The sequence below is a fragment of the Aethalodelphis obliquidens genome, unplaced genomic scaffold, assembly GCF_003676395.1.
Source record: "Aethalodelphis obliquidens isolate GAN/ISIS:26980383/991018 unplaced genomic scaffold, ASM367639v1 scaffold63, whole genome shotgun sequence".
NCBI lineage: Eukaryota > Metazoa > Chordata > Mammalia > Artiodactyla > Delphinidae > Aethalodelphis > Aethalodelphis obliquidens.
In genome coordinates, this window is record NW_020838007.1 from 177,468 (window position 1) to 203,716 (window position 26,249).

Below are 26,249 nucleotides of genomic sequence, written 5' to 3' on the forward strand. Positions count from 1 at the left end.
AGGCCCCGGGCAGGAGAGGAGATGGAGGCGGTGCTAGGCAGAGAGAAGACGCCCCTTCCCAGCCTTGGGGGATGGCAGAGCCATAGGACAGCGACAGCTACACGGCTTAGCACTCGGCCAGGCTGCTGGGAGGGAGCACGACGGGCTCTCCAGCTGGGAAGCAATTGTGCTCTCTGGCCCCATGACGCCCTTCTCTGGGGAAGCCCTGGGGAAAACCAGCTCATGCAGGTTCGCCGGACTGGAGTAAGTTCACTGAATGTAAGTACACACGTTCAAACGAGGGATGGGCAGGCTGGGGTTATAATCAGGAAATGGAGCCCGTGACACACATGGGTACGTTCCCAATGATAGCATTAGGTTTTTCAAGTACCAAAGGGATACGTACAGCAAAATCCATTTAGAGAGTTTTAAAACATGGAAGGCAAGATCTATATACAATTACACCTATGCCCCCTTCAGTGGAAGCGCAGAATCCTAACCACTGGACCGCCAGGAAATAATACAAAGACATATGTTGGGGATGAAGTCACCCACTATTGGTGGCTCCAGGGAGGGCAGGAGAAAGGGTGCTGGGTGAGGGAGGCTCACAGGGGGCTGTATTTTGTTTTGTTTTGTTTTGTTTGCAGTACGCGGGCTTCTCACTGTTGCGGCCTCTCCTGTTGCGGAGCGCAGGCTCCGGACGCACAGGCTCAGCGACCATGGCTCACGGGCCCAGCCGCTCCGCGGCATGTGGGATCTTCCCGGACCGGGGCACGAACCCATGTCCCCTGCATCAGCAGGCGGACTCTCAACCACTGCGCCACCAGGGAAGCCCAGGGGGCTATATTTTTTTAAGCAAAAATCTCAAGCAACTATGAAATATGGTTGAATGTTAAGATTTAGCAAATCTGGTGATGGTTCCTGATGTTCGTTATCATCATCTCTCTTCCCCTGGACGCTTACACAGGTCACAATGATTTTAAAAGCCTTGAGTGAGAACGGCAAGTCCCCTCTCTCCACACCCTGGGAAGGAATGTTCCTGAGTGGTGAGCAGAGGCGTCCATGGAGCTCAGCCCCAGAACTGGTCCTTTATGGAGACGCCCCGATATTCCCAGGGGCCCTCAACCGTGGTCGCCCAGGAGAACCAGCCAAGGTGCGTTCAAGGAAGATGTGGGCAGGGCCCACCAGGTGACGTGGGATAGGGCCAGGGATGGGGTGGTCTTTTAAAAAGACCACCCGGGGTGCTGCTTTCTGGCCTGGCACACCCAGCCCAGCCCAGCTAGAGGAGGGTATGGTCCTGGCTGGGCGGGCAGCACCCCCAGCTCCCAGGGCTCTGCTCAGCCTGCCTCTCTGCTCCTGTTCCCTTAGTCATTTCTCTCTGGGCCCTGATTCAGGGAGTGTTCCCGCCTGGTCCTCACTTCAGGCCTCTGGAGCAGGGGGTCCCATTAGCCTCAACGTCCCAGATGGGGAAGCAGCCTGTCTAGGGGCACACGGGGAACGAGGGGATGGCAGAGGGACCTGATCTGTCCAACTCCTGGTCCGGGACATCTTAAGGCCCATGTCGGCCTTAAGGCACCCCCTTTAAGGCCTGATATCCTGCCTCTTGGAATGAGCCCCTCATTTAAAATTGCTCATTGTGTCTTGTGACAGGATGGGTATCAACCTGACACGAATCTCAACCCTCCAGCTGCGGTCGGTCAGCGGGTGGCCATTACCCTGGACTCAGCATCAGATTAGCAGGAGCAGTCAGCTGAAGGGGACGGTGAGCCCGGGGTGGGGTCTTTCATCCTTAAAACGTGCCCTGGTGCTTCTCACAAGAGGACGTTTACAGGGCTCTTGTCACCAGGGAAATACAAACGAAAACCAAAGTGAGACGCAAGCACACACCCACCATCAGAGCCAAAAAATCAAGCGTGGGTGCGGATACAGAACGCCTGGGACCCTCATACGCTACTGCTGGGAGCGTAAATTGGCAAAACTCTTTTAGGAAGCCATTTGTAGTACCTTCTAAAGCTGGACATAAAGTTGCCCTGTGCCCAGCAATTCTCTCCAAGGCGTATCTCAAAAGAAATGCATACACATGTCCATCGAAAGACATTTGTAAGAATGTTAGCGACCACTGTATTCTCAGCTGCCACACACTAGAAACAGTTCAAATGGCCATCAGCAACAGAGGGGATAAACAGACCGTAGCGCCCTCATATAGTGTGCATACCACACTGCAGAGCAAATGGGCAAATACACAACGCACAACAGAGACGAAGAAGCTAGAAACAAAATACTACAGACTGTATGTTTCCACTTATGTCAAGTTTAAAGAGGCACAGACTAACCCATGGTCTTATAACCTGAAGACAAATCAGCCGGTTTACGTTTGGGTGAGGGGTGGTGACTGGTAGGGGCAGGTGCCGGCCATACTCCGCACACTTCTTCATCTGGGTAGTGGTGCCCGGAAGTGGCAGGTTCACTTAGTACAAGTTAGTCAAGCGTTCACGTATGACGTGTGCCTTTTTAACATGTATATGGTACCTTAATAAAAGCATAGCTTTTTAAAAAATATGCTCTAAACTGTGATCGGCACGGCAGGCGCCTGACTAGGAGAGGAGACCGAGGGCCACCCAAGCGCCCACGGTGAGCCTACCTGCAGGCAGCTGTGCCAGGTGCTTGAAGGCCAGGTGCAGGTTCTCCCGGCAGGCTGATTGGGGGTCGCTCAGCAGGAAAGACAGGGCGTAGATGACGTCATGCTCTAAAAAGCCCTCTCTGGGGAAGAGAAGTGGGATTTAGACACAACGAACGTGCCACGAGAGGATCCAATAAGAACCTAGAGGCGGTTGCCTGCCCTCCCGGCCCCTGGAGCCTAAGCCCGTGCCGGCTGGACGGGACCGCATTCCTGCGGCCTCCGGAGAGAAGGCACAGGCTGGGGGTGGCCCTCATGTCAGGTGAGAGCAGTGCGGCCTGAGTGGTGGAGGACGACTCCAGGCAACAGAAGTGCATGACCAACCTCCCCTGAGCAGCCGGGCTGAGCTGACCGCTTCTCTCCACCTGCCGGGCACAGACCTGCGGACTGTCCAGGGCAGCCACGTGCCTCCAAACCCACGCAGGCCTGTTATGCTTCTTGTTATAATGATATAGATTCACTGAATATCAGGTAAGCCAATTTGATGGGAGAAGAGTTGGTGGTTTTTGTTTTTGTTTTGATTTCCTTATGAAAACAAAGGTGAATGTTTTGGGAAACTCCAAGGTCAGTGTCTAAAAAGATAAATAAATAGGGCTTCCCTGGTGGCGCAGTGGTTAAGAATCCACCTGCCAATGCAGGGGATGCGGGTTCAAGCACTGGTCTGGGAAGATCCAACATGCCGTGGAACAACTAAGCCTGTGTGCCACAACTACTGAGCCTGTGCTCTAGATCCCGTGAGCCACAACTACCGAAGCCCACGTGCCACAACTACTGAAGCCTGCACACCTAGAGACCGTGCTCCGCAACAAGAGAAGCCACCACAATGAGAAGCCCGCGCACTGTAACGAAGAGTAGCCCCTGCTCACCACAACTAGAGAAAGCCCACACGCAGCAACAAGGACCCAGTGCAGCCAAAAATAAATAAATACATTTATTTTAAAAATAGTGAGATGATTGTGAAGATTCTAGAAGGGTTTTGCATGCAGATTACTTCATTAATGTCTGAGTGCTTGCTCTACTTTAAAGAATCAAAGCTCCATGATGTTACAGGTGCTGGTTTAAGCAAAAAAGATGATGGGAAGCTCCATGCAGTGGGCCCATAGCCAAGAAGAGGCACACAGGGATTGCTGACTGCCTGATCGTTTAGGGGTTTGGGGTTAAGGTGAACTGTTTGAAGGGAAGATACAATTTCTTCCAATCCTAGCTTTTTAACCATTCCTTCTGATTAACCAACTAACTGCTGGGCCCAGTTACGTCTGGTGAGGGTTTCAAGGCTGCATCTCTCGAGGCTGAGGCCAGAACTAAATGAGAACTCAGAGCGGGGCCTGGCCCAGTGCCCAGCACACAGGAAGTGCCTGACTGTGCTCTGCCGTGAGGTCTGTATGAGTCGTTCTGGGAGAAGGAAATCACAGTGGGACCCCCAAGTTGCAGGGGCCTTCCCTGACCCCCGGTGTGAGGTGTCCGGGCCTCTTCACTCTGCGCCCAGGTGCCCACTCCGAGTCACCCTGCTGGTAAGTCAGCTCTGTAAGCTGTAACTCCCCAAGGTGACAAGAGGCCAGGCCCCTGGCTTCCACACTCATCCGCTCCCCGTCACTCCTCGTGTGGATCCAGGAAGGCAGGAGGTTTCAACATGGGCAGTTACTCAGGGTTTGAGGGGTGAGATGACCATTGAGCCCGGCGGACTTCAGAAGTCGGCCCCGGTCACTTCTGCCCTTTGTCCAGCGTGGTGTGCTAGAGTGAGCTGGGTCTTGGAATCCTGGACCCTGGGCACACCAGCTGCCTGCTCCGGGCTCCTCCCCGCCCCTTGCGGTGGTGCTGGGAGGGACATTGGAGAACAGTGTGCCAGTCACATCGGGTCCTCAGTCGGTGACAGTTTCTGCACCGAGTCGCCCTGCTAAAGTGGTTACAGCCGGGAACCACCCCCCACACCTCCTATGAGGATAAACAGACCTATGGTCACTGTCACTGGGCTCGTAGTTTCCTGTAATCCCCAAACTTCAAGCATCCCTCCTCTCAGCCTCCGTCACCCTCCCTGGGGTTACTCCTAATGTCCAAATCGGGTCCGGAAAGAGGAAAAAGGAGCAGGAAGAATGAGAGAAAGCACTTTTCTGGATCTGTCTCAGATGAGAACAGTGAGACTCGACCAAGAGCCTTGCCAGGTCAGAGCAGGAAAGGGCGGCGCTGCAGATGCCAGGTTCGAGCCCACTCCCCCGTTCTCCCCGGCACCCGTCTGCCCTGTTTGGTGCAACACCTGTGAACTGGGGCGGTCACTGTGTCACCACCTCCCCACACGCACCCAGTTCATAGCGACCTGTTGGGCCAGGGCTGCGCAGGGATTGGGCTGGCCACCCCCCTCCCAGGGACCTGACATCAGAACCCAGAGAAGAGATGGGGAGCTGAGGGGTCGAGGGGACCAAGGGGCTGAGGCGGCCATCTGGAGGTGGCCCTGAGCAAGCGGGTGTGTGAGTTCCCAAAGACCACCCATCTGTGGGGAGAGGGAACCAGAGAGAGAGCGCCCGCGGCCAACCAAGCCACCACGGGGCTGACACTTCACGTGCATGAACTCATTTAACTCCCTGCCCCGCGAGCAGCTCATTCAAGGTCGTTCAAGCATGTGCCACCCAGGGGAGGGGTGCGGCTCCAAAGCGTGACATTGATACCCAGAGGCAGCTGCTCACCTGCCCACGTTGTGGGTGGCCATGATATAGAGCACCTCAGTGGTCTTGATGCGCACCAGGTCGTTGGTGTCCATCAGCAAATCTTTCAGGCTCTCCAGGCAGCCTACGGGCAGAAAAACCTCTGAACATTCACCACGCTCAGAAACCAGCTAACCTAGAAGTCGACAAGTGAGCTGATGTCCAGAACGAGAGCACCAGGGCTCTACTGTTTGGGGGTGTGAGGGCATCGTGTGGGTGATGGAGTGTTTCAGAGTCACTGGCGGGGACTCTGGGTGCTAGAAAGGCTCATCCCCCAGGACCCTGTCATCCAAACCCCCTCGTGAATCTCTGCACACCTCCTCCCAGTCCTCCACAGGGTTCAGAAAATGCCCTTTGCGTTTGGAGAGACCGGAAGTCAAATTCCAGCCTTGTCACCCACTAGTCGTGTACCCTTGAAAGGGTTACACCTCGGGAAGCCAGACTGAGCACCTAAAAATCTTGCCTTATTTACTTATGGGGCAGCCCTAGCCTCACACTGCTTCTCTCTGAGCCTCCATTTTCCTCTGTGGGTTGAGGCGGTTCCTTCCCTCCCAGGGCCAGTGCTACGAGGACTAAGGTAACACAGGCACTGCACGTATGGCAGCGCTGGCCCAGAGTCGGGCTCGTTAAATAGCAACCTTTTTTATTGAAGCTCCACCCGGCATAGGGACCGCTACCACCATCTCTGGGATTAAACTAGCCCTTCAGATAAGGCTGGTGGGGGAGGCGGCAGTTCACTCATCGTGGGCCTGATCTGGGACAGGTGTGACCGTGCCACTAAAATCAGTTCAACTCTTATGTGGGTAATTAAGAGAGTGGGACACAGTGGACACAGGTCCCCGTGTATGTGTGGTTTCAGTAGGGCCAGTGCCTATCTTCTGTGACAGCCTTGCGGGTGAGACAGATAAAGGCCTATTGGGTGGATGTGTGGCCACCGGGTTGAGTCATAGCAGAGGGGGCTGACCACTGGTGGTGTCCAGTTGAGGATGGGCTGACCAGCTGGGAGGGATGCTGTGAAGGGGCCACCTCAAGCTGCTCTGTGTCTGTCCATCCAGACCACAGTCGTGGTCACTTGGGCTGTGCCACGCTCACCTATGCGGATGGCTGTGTAGACGTGCTCGGGGTCGTGCATGAGGTCATGCAGAGCCATGAGGGCTTTCTGCCTTGTCAACAGGTCCTCCGACTGCAGCTCCTCGTTCAGCTTGGGCAGCGCCCGGCAGCCGTAGGCAATGGCAGCCTGGGTGGGGTTGATGTCGGGGGGCAGGTACTTGGAGATCTGGGTGTGGGCCATCTTCCCACGCCTCCCGCTCCTGCACAGGGCGGCTCTGTCGCTTTCGAAGTGAAGCTCTGCAGAAACCACTGATTAAAAGAACCCAAAAGTTGTCAACATTGCTGCTGTGATTTGGTATTTTTACTTCCATTTTACAGATGAGCAAACTGAGAGTGAGAGCAACAAAGGGATTTGTTCAAGGTCACAGTGAAGCCCAAACTTCACAGTGAAGTGGCGGCCCAACCTGCAAACTTCAGAGTTCTCCCGATACTTTATAGGCTGGGCCTTGGGACAAAGGCATTGAAAACACAAACTAAGCCAAATGAGCAAACACTGTATCAGCTCCATTCAGTGCTTATCTTGTGCCAGCAATACCTGATATCCAACTCGGCTACCCCAGGAGGAGGGGTGAAGGAGGAAACTGAGGTTTAGGGGCAACGAGCCATGGAGGTCACGAACTAGGAACCAATGTTCAAATCTGGGTGTAGCACATCCACCCATCAGGGACCCACAGTCGGATGCTCCCGGCACATCCATAGAGAAGGAAATAAGGTTAAAGTGTGATTTATTTTTATTACACACACACTTTGAGCAACTGTAGGCAGTGTGGCTTAGTAGTTAAGAATGGGCTCCAGACCCAAGCCAGTGGGTGGCCCTTAACAAGTTATTTCCTCTGTGTCTTTCTGCAGCTCAAAAGGGAGATGATAATAGCACCCACCCCACCCCAACCCCCGACCCCCGCCAAGCTGCCATATTCGCTGAGACTCTTGAGCCTGGCTCGCCAGGGCTCCAGATACTTTGGCTGAGTTATTATTAAGCTGATGGGGGTTGTGACCGCGTTTAGTGGCAGTGACAAACCCCTGCCTGTGGGAACCGACTCCACTAAGAGAGGTGAGCCGGACTCTGATTCCGGGCACCTGGTGACTAGGGAAGGAGGAGAAGGGGCCGGGCTGGAAGAGAAGAGGGGGCCCAGCCATCTGGGATCGGGGCTCCCCTCTCAGGAAACGGTGGGCGCCAGGGACAGGGGCCTACCCTCATCTAAGGGGTATGGGCTGCCTTGGGGTGGGAGGGCGCGGGGCCTGTTGATCAGGACCGGGTGGGTCTGGGGACCCCTGGCCCCTGGCCCCTGTCGGCCGCCGCAGACTCACCTGCTTCAGCGCGCAAGGTTCTGTAGCACTTGCCCGTTGCCAGGCGACCCGGTTGCCAGGCGACCCTGAGCAGCGTCAGCCACGCAGCTCTTGCACACTCGGCGCCCACCGCGCAGGCGCGAACATCCCAGGCCAGGGCCGGCAGTAAAGTGGGGGTGGTGATATTTTACAGGGTTACTGTGGGGAACAAAGGCGGCTCAGCTTTGTTCATAGTGCGGAAGGGAAGTGTCTATGTGCGCCTTTCTCTGTACTGGGCACTTGGCACACTGTTAATCCTCAGAGTAAACCTGTGAGGTGATAACATTCTCCATTTTACGGACAGGAACCTCAAAGAGGTTCAGTAGCTTCTGCTGAATCACTGAGGCCTGATTCCAGGACTGCTTAGCCCTGGTCCAGGCTCCTTCCTCGGCAGGCTGACTGGCTGGTGACAACACAGGTCGGCCCCTGCAGTGGACTCAATGCACTGCTGGCCAGAGCAGTTGTTCTTGAAATCAAGCCAGAGCCAGCCACCACATACACCAAACCCTCCCAGGGCTCCCCACTGGTCTCAGGACAGAGTCCGGACTCCTAGCCTACCGCTCGAGGCCCTGGGTGAAGGCTTCCTCCACACATGCTGGATTCTTTCTTAATCCCCCAAATGGCTAACTCTTTCCTGCAGCTGGGCTGCTTGTAACACTATCCACTTCTTTGTTCTTCAGGACACAACTTGTTGTACTCTTCCATCAGGAAGCCGACCTTCTGCGCAACTCAAAATTAGCGAGTGATCCTATAGCTTAATTACCCCACTGGCACACTTCCCTCTTCTTATTCTCTACTTGCTTGTCTGTTTCCCCCAACAGACTTCCCTGAGGGTGGAGGCCACTTCGGTCCTGGTTCCTTGCCTCCCCAGTGCCAGGAATATACCAGGAGGCCTTTCGGTAAGTGTAGAAGAAGTGAATGGTTAATGGATTTGAGTCAAGCTTCATAATCAAAGCACTTTCACCATCTTGTGTGATCCTCACAACAAACCCTTGAAGTACGTAGTCAGGTCCATTTTATACCAGAGTAAACGGAGGAGGAAGTTGAGCAACTCAGGGAAGCTCACTCTGAGGCCTGAGCCCTTAGCAGTGAAACTCACTAACAAAGACACCAAGCGTCGGCCTCCGGCACATTTAACTCTGACAGGAAGGCAACTGACTTCGATCTGTGTGCCATGGACCCCACTTTGTGATGTGGATGTCTGCCCCTACCGCTGTCCCTCAAAGGACCAAGTTGTGAAGGGTCTGTCTAACCTAGAGCATCCTAGCTTTTGTACAAAGGTGGTGTGGAGAGCATTGGGCTGGGATTTAGGAAAGCTGGGTTCCAAATCTAGTTCTAACTCGTGAAGCAAATCCTTTGGAATGTGTGAGCCTTCATTTCCTTGCTTGTGAAATCAGGGAGCTGAATCAAGTAGATTCTCAAAGCTGGGAATTCCAGATCTCTCAGGATTTGGTTACAGAGAGTCTTTTTGTAAAATCGTCCTTCAATTTTCTGTTTTTCAATCTCCTTTTTATTATTTTTGCAAACACACACATAACATTCTATGTAGCATATATGTTAATTTGTGAGACATAAAAATATAATAAGCACCTGTGAATTCACCATTAGAACATTATCAGTGTCTGCATCCCCTTCCCTTGTCCCATACACGGTCCTCCTCTCCAAAGCTACCATCTCATTTCTGTGGCTACCATCTCATAAATGCCTCTGGAAGCCATCTAGCCCCACATGCCTCTCTCTGCAAACAGAAACTAGCTCACAGAAGCTCAGTGACTCAGGTCAGCCTTTAAACAGCCATTAATTATGGAAATTAATGTTGCAGCATGAGCTCTAGAAGCCAAGGCATATGATATTCAGGCATCATTAGGTTCAGAACTATGCAGATGAAGGTCAGGAAATGGAAGGCGTGTCCATTCCTTGTCACTGCAGGGCGATCAAATGCCAGTGCTACAGCAAGAGCCTCTTCTTATGCCATGATTGCAGAGAGGAGGAGGTGTCTGTGGGAAAGGTACAAAGCACACCGAAATGCATCAGGGCTAACCCAGAGGGGCCGAGACGGGGGATATTATTGTATTCCCTCTGTTCCAAAATGTTTATTTTCATTTGAATTATTTACCAAATAGGTGATATATGTACATAGAAGAAAATCCAAAAAGTATGAAAGTATAATGTCTCCCTCCCTCCTTGGTCCCCAGCCAACGGATCGTCCTTACCTATGGCAACCACTGGAATCTTTCCATTGATAAACTAAATTTATACGAGTAAATACAATTCATTTACCTTTTAATGTAATGGCAGTATACTTCAAACAGTGTTCACCTTGTTTTTGTAAATGCAATATTTGTTCACTCATTTAACATTCACTCCATGCCTGCTTATGTGCAGGCACTGTTTGGCTGATGCAATAAGTCGGGTGGACTATACACAAGAACCCCTGCTCTCATTGCGCTCAGTGGAGGGAGACAGACAATCAACAAAAACAGCAAGTTATATAATGTGTTAGAAAATGCTAAGTGCCTGGGAGAAATAGAGCAGAATAAGGGGTTGGAAGGATGCGGCAGTTGTAAATAGGATGCCTCATCTAGAGGTGACATCTGAGCAATGTGGCTATCTGGGGACAGAGCCTTCCAGGCCTAGGAGACAGCTGATGCAAGCACCCCGGTGCCTGGCGTGTGGAGGAACAGCAAGGAGGCCAGTGGAGCATGTGTGGGATGGGGGGGGAGGGGGAAGCAGTAGGAGATGAGCTAAGAGAATAAATGGGGCAAATCACATGGGGCCTCTTGGGCTATTGTAAAGATTTTATTCATCTAAGAGCGATGAGGAGGCATTGGAGGGTTTGGAGCTGAGGACTGACATGATCTGATCTGTGTTTTAACAAGGGATCCCTGGGGGCTGCTGAACTGGGAATAGGATAGAAGCAAGGGTGGAAGCAGGGAGACCAGTTAAGGGGAGAGAAGATGATGATGGTTGGGACCATGGTGAGATCAGAGGAAGCAGGAGGGAGAGAGAAGACACTGGACAAATTTTGAGGGTAGAACCTACAGGATTTACTGATAGATCAGACACTGGATGTGATGGAAAGAAGTCAAGGGATCTTGGAGATCCCTCCCTACCAGATAACAAGAAAAACACGAAATATTTACATAACAAGAAAAAGATCACATTTGCTATATTATGAAAATAAGTACTTAAACACTGCACATGATTCCCTCCACGTTTGAACCACCAACCCTCCCCAGCCATGGTGACATCAGGGAGGCCAGGTGCGCAAGTCTCTCCACGGTCAGCCCCGCCCAGGCCCGCCCCTGGAGCCCAGGCCCCACCCATGGCCGACCTGGCCCGCCCACCAGGCCCCGCCCTTGTTGCCATGGTGATCACCGGCGCTCGGGCCGCGTCCCGGAGTCTCCCGCGAGGCTCTGGTTGCTATGGTGATCGCGGCGCGAGACGCTGACGGAACACTTTTGGCTGTGAGCCCCATCCCCGACGTCCCGGATTCGTCAGACGCCCGCCTGTCCCGTGTGGTGCTCGTTGCCATGGTGATCGCGGCCACTGGACCCTCCGGACTAGGCAGCGTCAGGAGCCTCTGCAGCCGCCGCAGGTGAGTCAGCCGCCCCTTCGGACACACCCTCTCCCGCCCGCGTGATCCCCCGCCCACCTCCCACTGCATAACCTGAAAGCGGCCTGGGCCCCGGGCCTCCTCGTTTCCTGACCGCACACCCCGGGCCCCCAGTGCTGGTCTGGGGAGAGATGGTCCGATGCGGAGGACCACAGGCCTCTCTCTCGGTCAAGGCCACCCAGTGCGGAGGGGGCGGGAGGGAGAAGGAGCCGGGGCTGTGGAATAGGCTGAGGGGCCCGGTGCCGGCTGTGGTGGTTCTGGGAAAGGCCTGTGGGCTGAACCCTGAGGGCCCTGCATACCCAGAGCCTTCATCCCTTAAGGGGCAGGAGCGGGGGACCCCTCCCCACTCTACTTCCTCTTCCCGGGCTGTGTGCACAGCCTGGCGACTGTGCTCCTTCACTCAGCGCAGAGCTGAGCTCAGGGAGGCGCCACTCCTGGTGGACATCGGTCAGGAGACTCAGGTCTCCTCGACTCCAAGGCCTGGTGGCAGGCCTGGTACCCGCCCCCGTGCCCCAACACACACTGCCTGCAGATTGGAGAGATGACCCCTGGCATCCTGACATTCCTGACAGAGAAGGAGGCTTGGACCTGTTTTCAAAGCTACTGCAACGTTAGGTATCAACTTTGGGGGAGTCCCCAGGGATTTGCACAGTTCCCTAACTCTCTTCCCCCTTTTGGGGCCACAGGACTCCCAGGAAGAATGAGGTCCTCTGTGATGCCTTTGGGGCCCACGGTGAGCCGGGACCGCGTCATCACCAGCTTCCCTAAGGTAGGGAGGCGTTAGGCCAGCCCTTGATATGTGCACTGCTCTCCGGACACCATGTCCTCACCCAGCTTTCCCCACCTCACTCACCACTGGAAACAAAGCAGGTGAATCGGGGAGGTCAGTGCCTCACTGACAGACCCCAGGGACTCAGCAGACTTCTTGAGAAGCTTGGCGTTGACTTGCCCAAGGTGGGCCAGCAAGTGAAAGGTGACACCAGGAGGCAGTGTGGCATGGATGAAGGGCACAGACTTTGCGGTCAGACTGTCCTGGGTGTGAGTCCTGCATGTCATTAAGCTGTGTGACCGCGGGCAAGTTACTCAACCTCTCAGAGCCACTGGTACAGAAGGATAATTCCTCTCATATTGGGTGTCTGGCTCATGGTAAAAGGGAGCTCCCTTGCCCAAGTGTGGTCACTGTTTTTCTCATTTTAATTATGACATTATCAAACAGCACTCCAGTTTCCTGACACCAAATCCAAAGTTCTCACCCCTTACCATTCTGCCTTCTGTCCTTGCTGGAAACTCACAGCTCTCTTCCATCTATATTAAAATCCATTATTAATCACAGCAGGGGATGCAAATCTGCACAGCCTCCCAAGGGAGCAGCGGGATAATGTCTCCCAGCACTGCAGATGCTCAGGGCCAGGCACTGCAGCAATTTGTAAAGTAGAAGGTCAGACACAACATAATGTCCTCGAGAGGGGGCCACGTAGACAGCAAAATGCTGCTTCTTGACACAGACTCGGGGAGGCATGAGCGCCTCTCAGGGGCTGATGCACAATGAGAGCCAAAGTAAGTTGTTGAGCACCATGTGTGAGAAAAGGAGCAGAAATGCATGTGTTTGCTTCTATGTGCAGGGTATCTGGAAGGATGCTTAAGATCCTGCCATGAATGGTTGGTGCTGTGGGGAGAAATCCTCTCTTTTGAGTCTTGGAATCTGTGCCCAGGCCGGTGGGGGAAGGAGGGTAGGCTCTGGGTATTTGGGGTCCGCAGTCATTCCTCCTCCCCCTCTCCTGCCTTCCCCCCAACCCCGAGTTCTGTCTCCAACATGCACAGATAAAGCCTCGGTGCTTTAGACCCGTGGACAGTGCCCCCAGGACTTTCCATCTCATCAGAGGCCCAGGCAGCTGCTTCTCTACTGAACTTGACAGTGGTGACTAGGGATGACGGGGACTGGGGTTAAAAAGCCAAAGGAAGGGAAGCGTGATCGGCACAAAACAGTCCAGGTCTCATGGGATGAAGGACCCCAATTACAAAGTGGGATGAGGCTCAGAGAGGTAGGGAGGACTGCCTGAGGTCACACAGCTGGGCGTGGGGGAGCCCAGACTTGACCCAACTGTGGCCGACTCCAGAGCTCTGACGTTTCCCCACCTTGGGAGGCAGGCTAGGGCATCCCTGCTTCCACAGAAGGTAAGATTCTCCGCCAACTGCCTGTGGCCAAGTTCATCCCACACTCCAGGGCCACAGCACTTCAGACCCAAGCAATTCGTGGTCAGATGGGGCCAGTCCTTCCTTCACCCCATGTGCCTCGGTTTTCCTCTGTGCGCTTCCTGCCAGCCTTCCCTAGCACACTTCTCCAATCTGTCCCAAGTCCTGGGACCCCTCTACTGACCGCCGTGTCTTGGCCAGCCCCCAGCTTGACACTGACACGGAAGTGGACGGAAAAGCAGCCAGCTTTCCCGAGAGGTGGCCCACCTTCGCATGGCCGGGGGCCCTGGGCTGAGCGCTCGTCTGCACTGCCCACTTGCTCCTCCAGTGAGCAGACCAAGAGGTGCCGTGAGGGGTGTCCCCACCTTACAGATGACGACATGGGCGCTGTGAGGTCCCGCCCTCACCCCTGGCCGAGCTCCTTCACCGTCCCTGTTGCCTTGGTCTCACAGAGCCGAGAGGGCAGGTGGACCAGGGCAGAGCCGCAGGGGCCCTGAAGGACAGAGGGGTGGCCCAGGGACCACAGCAGAGCACAGCAGCAGTCTCCAGCTCGGCCTCCTCCCACATCCTGGCCATGCCCCACACTTAGCCTTGGCCAATCTGACTGCAAAACGTAATGGTCACCTTTCATTTGTTTAACATCATTTTTTCTAATTATAGAACAAACCTGCATTCGATGTGTCATGGCGTCTTTGCTGATCACTTAGTATGTATGTGCCAGACCAGCTCTGCGCTGGTGGCTTCACAAATGTAACCTCGTTTTATGCCCCCAAGTCCCTGAGATTTTCCAGATGCAGAAATTGAAGTTCGGAGACGTGAGGCAACTACCCAGGGTCACACAGCAGCTGAGGGTGGACACAGGGGCCCTGCTCTTAGACCACTACCTAGTTCTGCCTTCTGAACAATATGGAAGATGAAAGTGCCTTCCAGGACATTTTCCATGCACAGATATGCATATTTTTAAAACAAAAATGGCATCAGAGATCCATAGAAGGGGTAGGAGGATCTTGGCACTAAAAGGGCCCTTACAGCCCACCCCTCCTCTCATTGGAAGAGGCCCAGATGGGACAGAGGGTTGATACGCCCACAGCAAGGGCACAGCTGCCCCCAGCGGGACACAGCTCTCTGGATCCCCGCCTGGGCTCCCTGGTGTGTCCTTGTCCCACTGCTCCTCCTCGGGGCTCACAAGACCCTGGAGCCTTGGGAGTCGCTGACAAGGTAGAGGACGGATGTGACCGAGGCTCAGGAAGGAGCCTGCTGCCCGCTTGGCGAGCTTTGCAGGGTGATGTGCCCACCTGTCTGTCTGTCTTGTTTCCAGTGGTACACGCCCGCTGCCTGCCTGCAGCTCCGGGAGCACTTTCACGGGCAGGTCAGCGCCGCCTGCCAACACAGGAATACGGGGACCGTCGGGTGAGTGCCGGCTTGGCCAGGGGAGGGTGGGGAGGGTCGAGCGCACATGTGAGTGTGTGGATGCGGGCACCGCCACCCCATACAGGTCTGAGGAGCATCTGCCGTTTATCTGGCTTTACCTGCCGCACCTGCTGTAGGAACAGCTCCCCCCTCGGTGAGGCCAGCAGCGAGGTCTGAGCACGGCTGTTCCCTCCAGAAGCATTTCCTGCCCTTCAGGCCTCAGACTTAGTGTTGGGTCCCTGCGGTCTCCTCTGAGTCCCCACCACACCTGCCCCCTCGCCCAGACGGAGCGGGTGCCCCCTGCACCATGCTCCTGAACTCCATGCTGGGTTCCTCGCCAGGCCACACGCAGGAAGGAGAGGCACGTGTGCGCCCCGTCACTGCCTCAGGGCGCCTGGCACTGCGGCACAGGTGTCCTGTCATGGTCACATCTTCTTAACAAACAGGTGCGGGGTCCTGCTTCCGCCATGCATCCTGAGGGGCTCATGGTCTGTTCAGGGAGAAGGCTGAGCTCACAAGTCACATGGGGACAGTGAGGCCAGGACGGCCAAGGTGGCCATGGTCATGGGCTGAGCATGGCGGCGGCTGCTGGGGGAGTGCTGGTTCCACACCAGGGGCTTCCCACCAAGGAGCTCCCAGCCCTTCCCCACACTCAGTGCTGGAAGGCCAGGAAACTGGGGCACAGGGGAACCCAGTGGCCCTGCGGCAGCACCTTTACTCCTCCTGAGAAGCAGAGTCAGGGCCACCTGCTCCAGAACTAGCAGCGCAGGGAATTCCCTGGCAGTCCAGTGGTTAGGACTCGGTGCTTTCACTGCCGGGGCCTGGGTTCGATCCCTGGTCAGGGAACTAAGATCCCGCAAGCCTCATGGTGCAGCCAAAAACAAAACAAAACACCAGACGCGCACGCGCACACACACACACACGCACACACGCACACATACACGCGCGCGCGCACACATGCACACACACAGAACTAGCAGACGCGCGCGCACACACACACGCACACACACACAGAACTAGCGGTGCAGACGCGCACGCACACACACACACACACACACAGAACTAGCAGTGCAGATGCAGCGCCGAGGTAAGGGGCGCAGGCAGGGGTACAGGGCCTGGGGCTGTGTGCCTGCCAGGACACCACCGTCACCCTGGAGGGCGTTCCAGGGCCAGGCAGGCTGGGGGCATGTTGTGGACTCAGGTCTGCACGCCTGGGCCATGGCTCTAAGGTTCTCAGGCTCCCTGGGGAGGGGGGACCCTGCTCACCTAGAGCAGCTACCCCTCCCTCTGTGTGTGTCCTGCACTCGCACAGCAGCATTCCTGGGACTGTGGGTCACGCCCAAACCACCAGTCTCCTCCACCTGCAGACAGCAACAGGGCACCTCTGTGTCACCTGGTGACTTGGTGCAGCTCACCTGGCCACGTCTTCGAGGGAGGGGCCGTGTCTACTCTGCTCCCAGGCAGCAGCTAGTTCTGGAGCAGATGACCCAACTTGGACACAGCCCCACCTGGGGCTCTTCCCGCTGCTCCCTCAGCCCAAGACTCAGCCTCCCATGGTGCCCATTTGTGATTCTCATGAAGGGACAGGGACCCAGTTGGGATCAGGGGTACAGAGTCCCCAGAACAAATGCAGGTCCTCCTGCCCTCCCCTCTGAGGGCCAGTGAGGGGGACGGACCTCCCAGAGTGTGTCACAGGTGACCTGTCCGCATCACGAGTGGGGAATGCAGGGAAGGAGGGGCCCGTGTGCGCGAAGATGCTCCCGTGATCACGCCTGAGAGCACTGCGCCGTACTCCTCACAGGCTCAAACTCTCCAAGGTGGTTGTGGTCGGCGACCTCTACGTGGGCAAGACCAGCCTCATCCACAGGTGCGCCACCGGCCCGGGAGGCTCCATTACATGTCGCAGTGGAGACCATGTGGCTGCTGGGAGGGGGTGCAAGAAATCTGGGAGATGGTGGGTCCGCGGGGAGTACGGCGTCCTAGGAGCCTGGCATTGGTCACACCATCCCCGGGGCCACAGGCTCCCCTCCCTGCCCTCCCTGCCGGCAGACGCGGTACTTTTCACTGCCTTGACCCACTTGTTGGTCTCTCCTGCTGCCGCAGCCTCTCTCCACACGGAGTTCCCGCTGGCAGCTCCGTCGCCCGTGGCCTGTCTCTGCGGCCTGTCTCCATGGCCGTCACCGCCTGGTCTTCCCTGAGGGCGGGCTCTGATGGCTTCCTCGGCCCCCACAGGTTCTGCAAGAATGTTTTCGACTGCGACTACAAGGCCACCATCGGGGTGGACTTTGAGATGGAGCGCTTTGAGGTCGCCGGGATCCCCTTCAGCCTCCAGATGTAAGTCACCGCGCCTCGCTTGTTTCCCATCATATGGTTGTGGAGGGCTTCGCGGAGACGCCGGGGGAGACCCCGGGGAAGGCCTCGGCGAGCGGGCAGGAAGCCCCGGGCGGTTTTGTGAAGCTGGGCTCTCTGCTGCCCCAGTCCCTGCAGCCTGATGTGCCCGCCCCTGCCCCCAGCCTCCCCTGGTGCTCCCCGTGGGCCCTCTGTGATCCCATTTGCCAGGCCAGCAGCGCGGCCTCCGGCAAGTCACTTCAGCCCTCCAGCCTCTGTTCCCACTTGGAAAACGGGGCCAAAACCGTTCCCTGCGTTCTGGGCTCTAGCAGAGGCCACACGGTCCACAGACCTTACTGGGGCCTGATGCTGCCCCGTCTCTCTCCCTCTGTCTGTGTGTCTGTCTCCTCCCTGCCAGACCTCATGCCTTGGCCTCTCAGGGACACACACACACACACACACATCCCTGGCTTCGGCCCCTCTCCTCTAGTTTCCCTCAGAATAGCCCAGGGTCTCCCCCCAGCCTCATGCTTTCCCACCAGAGGCCCTCTCCTCCGGCACCTGCTGGTCTCCAGCCTGGCCCTCTCCTGCGTGGCCGACCCTGCTGGCATTCCCTGGGCCTCTGTCTGGTCCCCTCCTCCTGCGCTCTCTCTGGTGCTCACCCCTGCTCCCTGGATTCACTCCTCGGGCCTCCATGCCCCGGGCTGGACCTGGGATCGCGGTGATCACGGTGGAGCTCACCCCCTTGTGGACTTCATTCAGCTCCTAATGTGTCGAGACTGTGCCCGCTCCTCTGAGACCAGTCCCAGTGCAGTCCTGGAGCAGATGGTACCACCAAACCTCTCCCAAGGGGGTGTACAGGGTCAGACCAGAGCAGAAGAGGCTGTGAAGACACAGGCCTGCAGGACCGAGGGGATGAGGAGGCAGGAGAGTGAAGCAGCACGGGCTGCTGGGGGCAGCCTAGCTGGAGCTGCAGAGGGCAGCTGTGTCTAATTAGAGGGCCCAGGAGGAAGCAGGGGGCTCTCCGGGCTCCGCCTCTCCTTGTCCTACACAGAGGCCATTGCCAGCCAATCAACTGGCCCCACTGCCAGGCCACCCTCCCAGCTCCCACCCAGAGTATTCTTCAGAAGTGGAAATGTGAATGAATTAATGAAAGAGCCAAACAGTTCTGCATCATGCTGGATCGCTTGGAAAAATTTCAGATTATTGGTGTCTTGTTCATGGCTTGTCTACTCGTTAGTTTACTGAGAAAACTTAAATTTTGATGTGTTGATTTTTAAAAAGGGTGGATTTTCAGACTCAGCCCTGCATTTTGACCTACAGCCTTGTTCTAAACCAGGGCAAGCAGATCTCAGCAGGTAACTTCCTCTATCTTTACTGTGCCCATGGCAGACATCATTAATCAACTGCATTTTTTTCCATGGAGCCAGGGCTCAGCTCCTCCAGAGAGCCAGAGCTAACTGATCAGAGAAGCAAACCATGTCCTTGTCAGACAACGCACCCCACCCAGAGAGCTGAGCGTCCCCTCCACTGCCATGGGGAAGGTGGAGCCACACCCCAGTCACACATGAGCAAGTGCCAGAGCCCCAGTCCCATTCCCGGGGTCGCCTCTACAGGTGGACTTTCACATCTTGAGAGCAGCCACATCAGGGAGCACATTCTCTTTTTTATGGCGCAGTTGGAAGGGACTGAGCTACAGCTCCATTCATCTGGGCAGTGGAAATGCTAAGGCCGCGCCCCTCCCCGATGAGCACAGTGCATCCAGAGAGGGGGTTCCCCATGGGCGCCCAAGGAAGGAATCATAAGGAGCTGGGGGTGGGGCTGGCTGGCTGGCAGCAGCCACTTTGTGGCACCCATGCAGCTGGTGCGGGCGCGTGGGTCTCCGGCCCAGGGCCCCACAAGCCTGCTGGCTGTGGACACTGTGATCAATGGCTTAACCTGCCACCTCTCCGTTTCCCCTTTTCTCTCTCTCTCCCTCTCTCTCTCCCCCTCCCTCTCGGTCACGGCGCAGCTGGGACACAGCAGGACAGGAGAAGTTCAAGTGCATCGCGTCTGCCTACTACCGGGGTGCCCAGGGTGAGTAGCCGGGTGACGGCAACAGTGAGGCCTCAACCATGTGCAGCAGGGGCTCCCCGTGAATTCCCTGCTGGGCGCACAGCAAGATGCCCAGGTATTCCGTGCAGGCACCAAATCTGTCCCCTGAGAGCCACTGAGGAAACACGGGGCCGGTCCTCGTCTTCCAGCCGGGCCCAGGCCAGCCTCGGCAGCCACGCGCTTTAGGGACCCACGGTGGCGGGTGCTACCTGAAAGTCTCAGCCCCAGTTTCAGCTCAGAAGGGTGCTCAGAGTGGGGTGTACTTGTGCAGAGACCCCGGAAAGAAGAGCAGAGTCAACTCAGGAGCGGGGGGCGGGGCTTGGCTGGAGGGGAGGGGTGGAGGTGGGCCCTCAGGTGGGGGCCAGCGGGGCTCCTCGCCCACCACATCCTTGTTGAGGGCGCCCCAGCCCTGGGCAGGCCTCCCGGTCAGCAGGCAGTAGCAGCATAAGCCCCCTCCTCTGACCAGGAAGAAGAGAGAAAGGGTTTCAGTGAGAGGTAAGAGCAAGCGGTCCGAGGCATCCAAACCGGACTCAGATGATGAGGTACAGTTAGGTCCACTCAGTACTGGTGTTAAAAGTCACATTTTCACTAAGGTTTGAAAAAAGCAAAAACAGGAAACCACGAGCACCTCAGCTGTGGATTGGAATAACAGCTCTGCCACATCTGCTGTGGCCTCTCTTCTCAGGGGGATGACACCCCCTGGGAATAAGGCGTGGCGCCTGGCACAGCCCTGCAGACAGCGGCCCGGCCACGGTCACCACCACCATCAGCTTCCTCCACTTCTCAGCCCCTCTGCCAGGGCGGGGCACATGGGTGGGCCTCCTGCAGCCTTCAGCCGAGGTGCAGAGGGAGGCCCACGTCCAGCCCTGATCACACCCCTGGGGCCAGAAGAGAGCAGGCCAGGAATGCTCTCCACATGGGGCCACCCAGGGCACAGGGGACCAGACAGGGCAGTGATGAGAGGAGCTGGGGGGAGGAGGCTGCATCTCCCAATTTCCTGCCCACCCTGCTCCTCAGAAATTGTTCCCCTGAAGCTGGTTGTTGCTAATCGCCCGCACAACCATAGCTGCCAGTGGGGGAAAGTCTGCCCCACGTCAGGCCCTAGGCCAAGAGCTTTAAAACAGCTGCTCCAACTTAGTCCTCAGAGCTACCCTGAGAGCTAGAGGTAGCTGTGGTCCTCACCATGTCACAGACGAAGGCTGAGGCTCTCAGCGTCAAGGCCTCACCTGCACTCCCTCAGCCGTAAGAGACAGAGGGGAGATTTGAACGCAGGGGCTCACCTTGCCTCCCTGGAGCCCCCTGTGGCTGGGCCGCTGGGTGTGGATCAGAGTGGGGGGCTGGGTCCCCAGGGCGGCCATGGGTGTCTCCCTCCCAGCGTCCGTCGCCCCTATCAGTTCCGCGGGAGCCCCCTTGTCACGCCGTGTTTGCCTCCCCCGTCACTGACCGGCTCCTGGCTCCCCCCTCCACCCCATGCAGTGATCATCACGGCCTTTGACCTCACTGACATGCAGACCCTGGAGCACACCAGGCAAGTCTGGGGCTCTGCAGCCCCCGTGGGACCCTTGGGCCCAGAAAACTGCCTGGAGGGCTCCCCAAACTTGGGCCATGAGCTGGGCCCCTGACAGTGGGTACAGGTGACCAAGCTTGCAGGTCAGCACCCGCCACCCACAGGCCGATGACTGTTGGCTACCTTTTTATCCTTCAAGATCTGCAGCTACAGCAGAAGGCAGGGCCAGCTGGGCCTGTGGCCAGCGCAGAATGGTGCACGCTGGCTTCAGTGCTCTGCTGTTGTCATCTTGAAAGCCTGACTAATTTGTGGCGAGGGGCCTGGCATATTCACCTCGCCTGGGCCCTGTCTCTGGGGACACAACTGGGCACTTGCTGTCTCAGGCAGAGATCTGGGCAAGAGCTGGGGGTTGGGAATTCCCTGGTAGCCTAATAGTTAGGACTCCATGCTTTCACTGCCGTAGTGCAGGCTCGATCCCTGGTCAGGGAACTAAGATCCCGAAAGCCGCACAGCACGGCCAAAAAAAAACCAAAACTTTTTTTTATTTAAAAAAAAAAAGAGCCAGCGTTCATCAGCTGACAGACCAGAGCCCCTTCACCTTGCTTTTGTTTGGGGTGTCCACAGCCGCACCTCCAGCCCTGTGAGGGAGGCCAGGCTGGTCACTTCAGTTGGTGACAGTGCAGGTCTCACCCTGGGCGAGGGTAGAGCCGTGGCTGGGACGGGGCCTTCAGCTCCCCCTACAGCGCCCCTGCGTCCCCACCCACCCGAGGCCCCCGAGGCCAGCTCGGGTCAAGCTACCCTCCTTGCAACCCTCGGCCCTGGGAGGACCTGGGCTACACCCCATCCCAGCTTCCTCAGCCCCTGGGGGGTGGGTGCCGTCTCTGCCTGTCCCCCATGTTCCAGGCAGTGGCTGGAGGACGCGCTGAGGGAGAATGAACCAGGCGCCTGCTTCCTGTTCCTTGTGGGGACCAAGAAGGACCTTCTGGTGAGCGTAGCGGGTCAGGGCCAGGGGCGGCCTCGGGAAACGTGGCCCCTTCAGCCTGGGCTTGCGGAGCAGAGGGTGACTCCTATGTGCCTACGTGGGAACTTGCAGGCGGGGGTCTGAAAGCAGGGCCACTCGGTTCCCGGTGCTCGGGGCTCGTCCCATCAGGGAGGGACGCTGGCGCTCAGACTCGCCTGGGACCGCCGGGCTCACCTGTGGGCAGGTGCCAAGGCCCGGGGAGCTGGGTCAGCAGGGCCGCTTCTCCCAGTCAGGGGCCGCGTGCGAGCAGGCGGAGGCAGAGGCCGTGCGCCTAGCCAACGAGATGCAGGCCGAGTACTGGTCCGTGTCGGCCAAGACCGGTGAGTGGGTGCAGGGCTGCCGCCGTGGTGATCGGGGGTGGGGGCCCTGCCCTGGATGGGAGGAGTGGCACACCTGTGTTCTCTAGTGAGACCCCCGCGGCCGCTGTGGGGCACATCCATCCCGTCCCTGTGAGGTCACGACCAGAGTCTCAGGGAGGCAGTGGTGGGGCTGGGGTTGGAACGCAGCCTCACCTGTAAACACACCATCCTCCTGCTCCTGACCGGGTACAGGTGGGAGGGGCCAGTGACCGGCTGTCCCTCCCTTCCCCAGGTGTCATCACAGAAGGCACTCAAACATCCCTCACGGCCCTCCAGCCCTCCCCCACACCCCACCCAGTCTGCCCCAGCCTCACTGGGTCCCCGGCCCCTGAGCTGCCCTCGCCCACGGGCACTGCTTACCCCGGCCCCCAGAGCCTCTGAGCCTCATCATCCTCATCCGGGAAGTGGGGTGTTGCTGTCAATCTCATTTTATTTTTAATGGAAAAATGTGTTTCAAATGATAAAAGCCATATGATTCACTGAGGAAAAATGAGAAAATGCAGAGAAGCAAGGAACAGATTTTGAAAACAGGTTGTTGAGGGGATGAAATGAAATAACTGCTGGGGGTACAGGAGGCCCCAAGGCCATGGGGACTCTGGAATGACACCTGGGAGCCCTTACCCCGGGCGAGGGGCCACCGTGGACACCTGCCCAGGGGTTTGGTGAGGCAGCAGGAGTGCGAGTGGAAGTACCACCTCCAGCCCAACACAAAAAGTGGCAGCCCCCATGTCCAGTTCCCTCTTCTCCTTCCTGACGGTGTCCCTGAGGCTGTGAGAACCCGCCCTCTTATTGGAGTAACAGCATGTTCCCTGAGAGCTCCCTATGGGCCAAGAAGGACTGCCCTGTGCGGTGGTATAGGTTGTTAACTGCACAAGGGCAGCATGTGTGTCGGGGGCTGGGCCCGGCCCTGTGCCCAGATGGGTGGTCTTGTCCTCCTGGCGGAGGACATGGGGGCCAGTGGCTCTAATCCTCATGGCTGCCCACTGGAGAGGTGCTCAAAGGTTACGGGAAAGCAGGCCCACACTGCTCGGTGCCTGGCCCACGGGTGCTCAGTAGCAATTGATTGGAAGAGTAGATGCCGGGAAACCAAGGCTCAGAGATTTTCAGGAGCGGCCAGGGCATGTGGCCAGGGTGGGGAGCTCATCCCCTGCACAGCGGGGGGGCTGTCCTGGCTCCCGCACCACTGGCTCCCCCACCCCCCAGTGCATCCATGGGCAGGGGCAGAGATGGCCAGGGTCACGGCTGTCCCGTGCCCACAGGGGAGAACGTGAAGGCGTTTTTCAGCCGTGTGGCCGCCCTGGCCTTCGAGCGCTCAGTGCTGCAGGACCTGGAGCGGAGGAGCAGTGCCCAGCTGCAGGTCGGCGACGGGGACATCATCCGTACGTGCAGGTGATGGGCTGGGCTGGGGAGAGGCTTGCGGCCTGAAATCCGCGTCCACCACCCTCTGGCCCAAGACTCAACCATTCCCTTGGCTCGTCGCCCTTTGCTCTTGGCTCCTGGCTGCCCCTTCCCCCATCCCTCTGACCTCCAGCCTGCAGCCTCCCTGCCTACCTGCCAGCTCAGACGCCCACCCCCATCAGCTGCAGGTACCTGGTTAATGCCAGGTGACTTCTCCCCTCATTACAGGGATGGAGGGACATCCACCCGAGACCCAGGACAGCAAGAGGCCCTCCAGCCCAGGTTGCTGTTAGCTGAGCCTGCGTCAGAGGCCTCCACTGCCTGCATGCGTGTGGGCAGTGCCTCCCGTGACCTGGAGGGTGACATGGAACACCCACCGTGCTGAGCCCCAGGGCTCCTCCTCTTCTCTTCAGCGGGTCGGGAGCCAGGGAAGGCCCCCAGTGGCTGCCCAGGGCCCCATGCTGCCCAGCTGGTGGGGGCACTGAGGCTGTCATCTGGAAGGCCAGTTGCACTTACAGAGTCACTCGACAGCCCCCCGGCCCTGGGAGGCTCAGGACCACAGGCACGGACACGTGCCCCCAGGCCCACGGCGCTCGCCCTGGGCACAGTCAGCATCCCCTCAGGCCTCTTCCCCACTTTCCTGGGTCGGCCTCCGAATCCTCCTCATCTCGGTGGTCCAGACGAGTGGCACTTGCTGAAGTCAAGGCTCCCTGTCTGCTGCAACCCGGATCGGGCAAGAGCACCCAGGTCTCCCCTCCCCAGCTCCCGCCCAGAGCGCCCAACCCTCTCCATGCCCTCGTGTTGCTCCTCCTCAGGGGCTACTGAGCCCCCGCCCACCCCACTCTCCCCAACCCTGGGTGTGTGCCCCCCAGTCCCGCCCTCCGTGGCCATAGGCAGGTGGCACGTCTGGCTCCCGCCTGTTTCTCGTAGATGGTGAGCATTTCGGGCAGCCAGGTGGTTAGCCGCCGGGAGACTAGGCGGCTTTTGTTCATTCCCCCTTCACCACATTTTAGGCTCTCCTCTTTTATAGATAGGAGATACTTCTTTATATAAATCACTCCTAAAGGAATGGCATATGTGCTTATTGTGAAACGAGACAGCACAGAGCTCTGCATGCAGAGTGACAGTCCCTGCGGTCCCGGACGTAAGCCTCGTCTGCAGCGGGTGGGACTCCTGTTCCTACACAGCACGGCCACGACCTGGGCGCCTTGTTTGCCGTTAAACCAGAGTGACTTCTCCCCACGCCCACAGGGCAGGCCGCATTCCGAGGAGCTGCCAGAGCGAGCCTGCGTGTCCCTTCATGCAGATGGGCCAGAGTCCATCCACCCTGCCCGGCCGTGGGACAGTTGGCTTGTGTCCAGCTTTTAGCTTTTTTTAACTGAAGTGACCATCCTCATAGTTATAGCTTTGCACACTCGGGTTTCCCCACAGAGGCCTTGCTGGGCCTTCAGTGGGCTGGCCCACCAGACCCAGTTTTGAGGGGCAGGCTATCTCAGGGTGCACCACGACCGGGTTTGGGGCACACCACAGACAGCGTCAGGATGGCAGACCCTGGTCAGGTGGGCTGGCACCCTCCCGGCTCCATCCCCACCCCTCTAGGCCCCAGGACTGGGGGGCGGTAATGCACCCTGCTGTCACTAGCCCCCGAGCCAGGACCACTGTCTCATGTGCGCCCACCCCTCCAAATGGCCCTTTGTGAAACTCTCCTCCTGTTGCCCCGTGTGTGCCCAACTGTTCAATGTTTCTTCTGAAGTGGCAGAACCACTTTGCTGTGGTTCCACTGATACCATGAGTCCACAAAGACATCCTCTACACGCACTTAAATTTCTGGGGTGGAGACCCAGGGCCGCACGCGAGAGCTTCAGAGCCATCCCGGGGCCCTTCCCCTCCTTCGCTTTTCTCACCCTGTCACTCAAGGCCCCTCAGTGGCTGCCCCAGCCCACCCTGCAGGCCCCTGTGCTCCAGCCTTCACCCGTGGTCACTAGTCTTTGCAGGTGCCAGGCCTCTTCTGTGCCCGGCGGCTCGGGCGCTCCTTCTCTGGGAGGACTTCCTGGAGCCCCCACGGCTCCCACAGCACTTGTTACTTACGGGTGTGGTGTCCATGTTTGGGCTTCTCCCCCGTCCCCCCCCACACCGCCTTGTGGGACCCTAAGAGCCAGGGCAGCGACCCTGTGACCTCATCTCCCCAGCATCTCCTAGACAAAAGGCCCCCGGCAGGTGCTCACCTAGATGTAGCAGGGAGACAGGAATCCCGCTGAGTCTCCGGCAGACACAGTCACTCTCACCAAGATGCCTCTTCGTGAACCTCCTGGGCACAGTCCTGTGCTTGGCCCTCCTCAGTGGCAAGAGGCGGGTGTGCCCGCTGCTCGCTCAGAGGCTCCTGAAGTCAGGCAGCAGCCAGGGAGGGCTGCAGGGGCTCAAGCGTCAGGTCTGTTCCTGGGAGGAGCTCGGTGAGAGGCAGACACAGAAGATTCCAGGGAAAGCCGTGCAGGCCTGGGGAGGGAGTCGCATGCAGGCACCACCACTGCCTCCAGC

The 26,249-nt window shown here is 57.6% G+C and overlaps 2 protein-coding genes across 2 annotated transcripts in view; one reads left to right on the forward strand and one right to left on the reverse strand.

Annotated features, from left to right (window-relative positions):
- Positions 1-6,711, reverse strand: part of RSPH14 (radial spoke head 14 homolog) — a 60,861-nt gene extending 54,150 nt beyond the window's left edge. Inside the window, exons 1-3 of the mRNA XM_027088613.1 lie at positions 6,445-6,711; positions 5,335-5,437; positions 2,621-2,739 (exon numbers count right to left, since the gene is read on the reverse strand). Of these exons, the coding sequence (XP_026944414.1) occupies positions 2,621-2,739; positions 5,335-5,437; positions 6,445-6,643 (421 nt within the window). The 5' untranslated portion in view covers positions 6,644-6,711. The remainder of the gene's footprint in view (positions 1-2,620; positions 2,740-5,334; positions 5,438-6,444) is intronic.
- Positions 6,712-11,265: 4,554 nt separating this feature from the next.
- On the forward strand, positions 11,266-25,626 carry RAB36 (RAB36, member RAS oncogene family). The gene is made up of 10 exons (XM_027088639.1): positions 11,266-12,173; positions 14,916-15,007; positions 16,809-16,874; positions 17,240-17,341; positions 19,347-19,411; positions 20,906-20,961; positions 21,844-21,921; positions 22,187-22,277; positions 23,576-23,695; positions 23,943-25,626. Exons 1-10 carry the CDS (start codon positions 11,946-11,948, stop codon positions 24,005-24,007), a joined length of 963 nt encoding a protein of 320 aa, XP_026944440.1. The 5' UTR covers positions 11,266-11,945; the 3' UTR covers positions 24,008-25,626.
- The last annotated feature ends 623 nt before the right edge of the window (positions 25,627-26,249 follow it).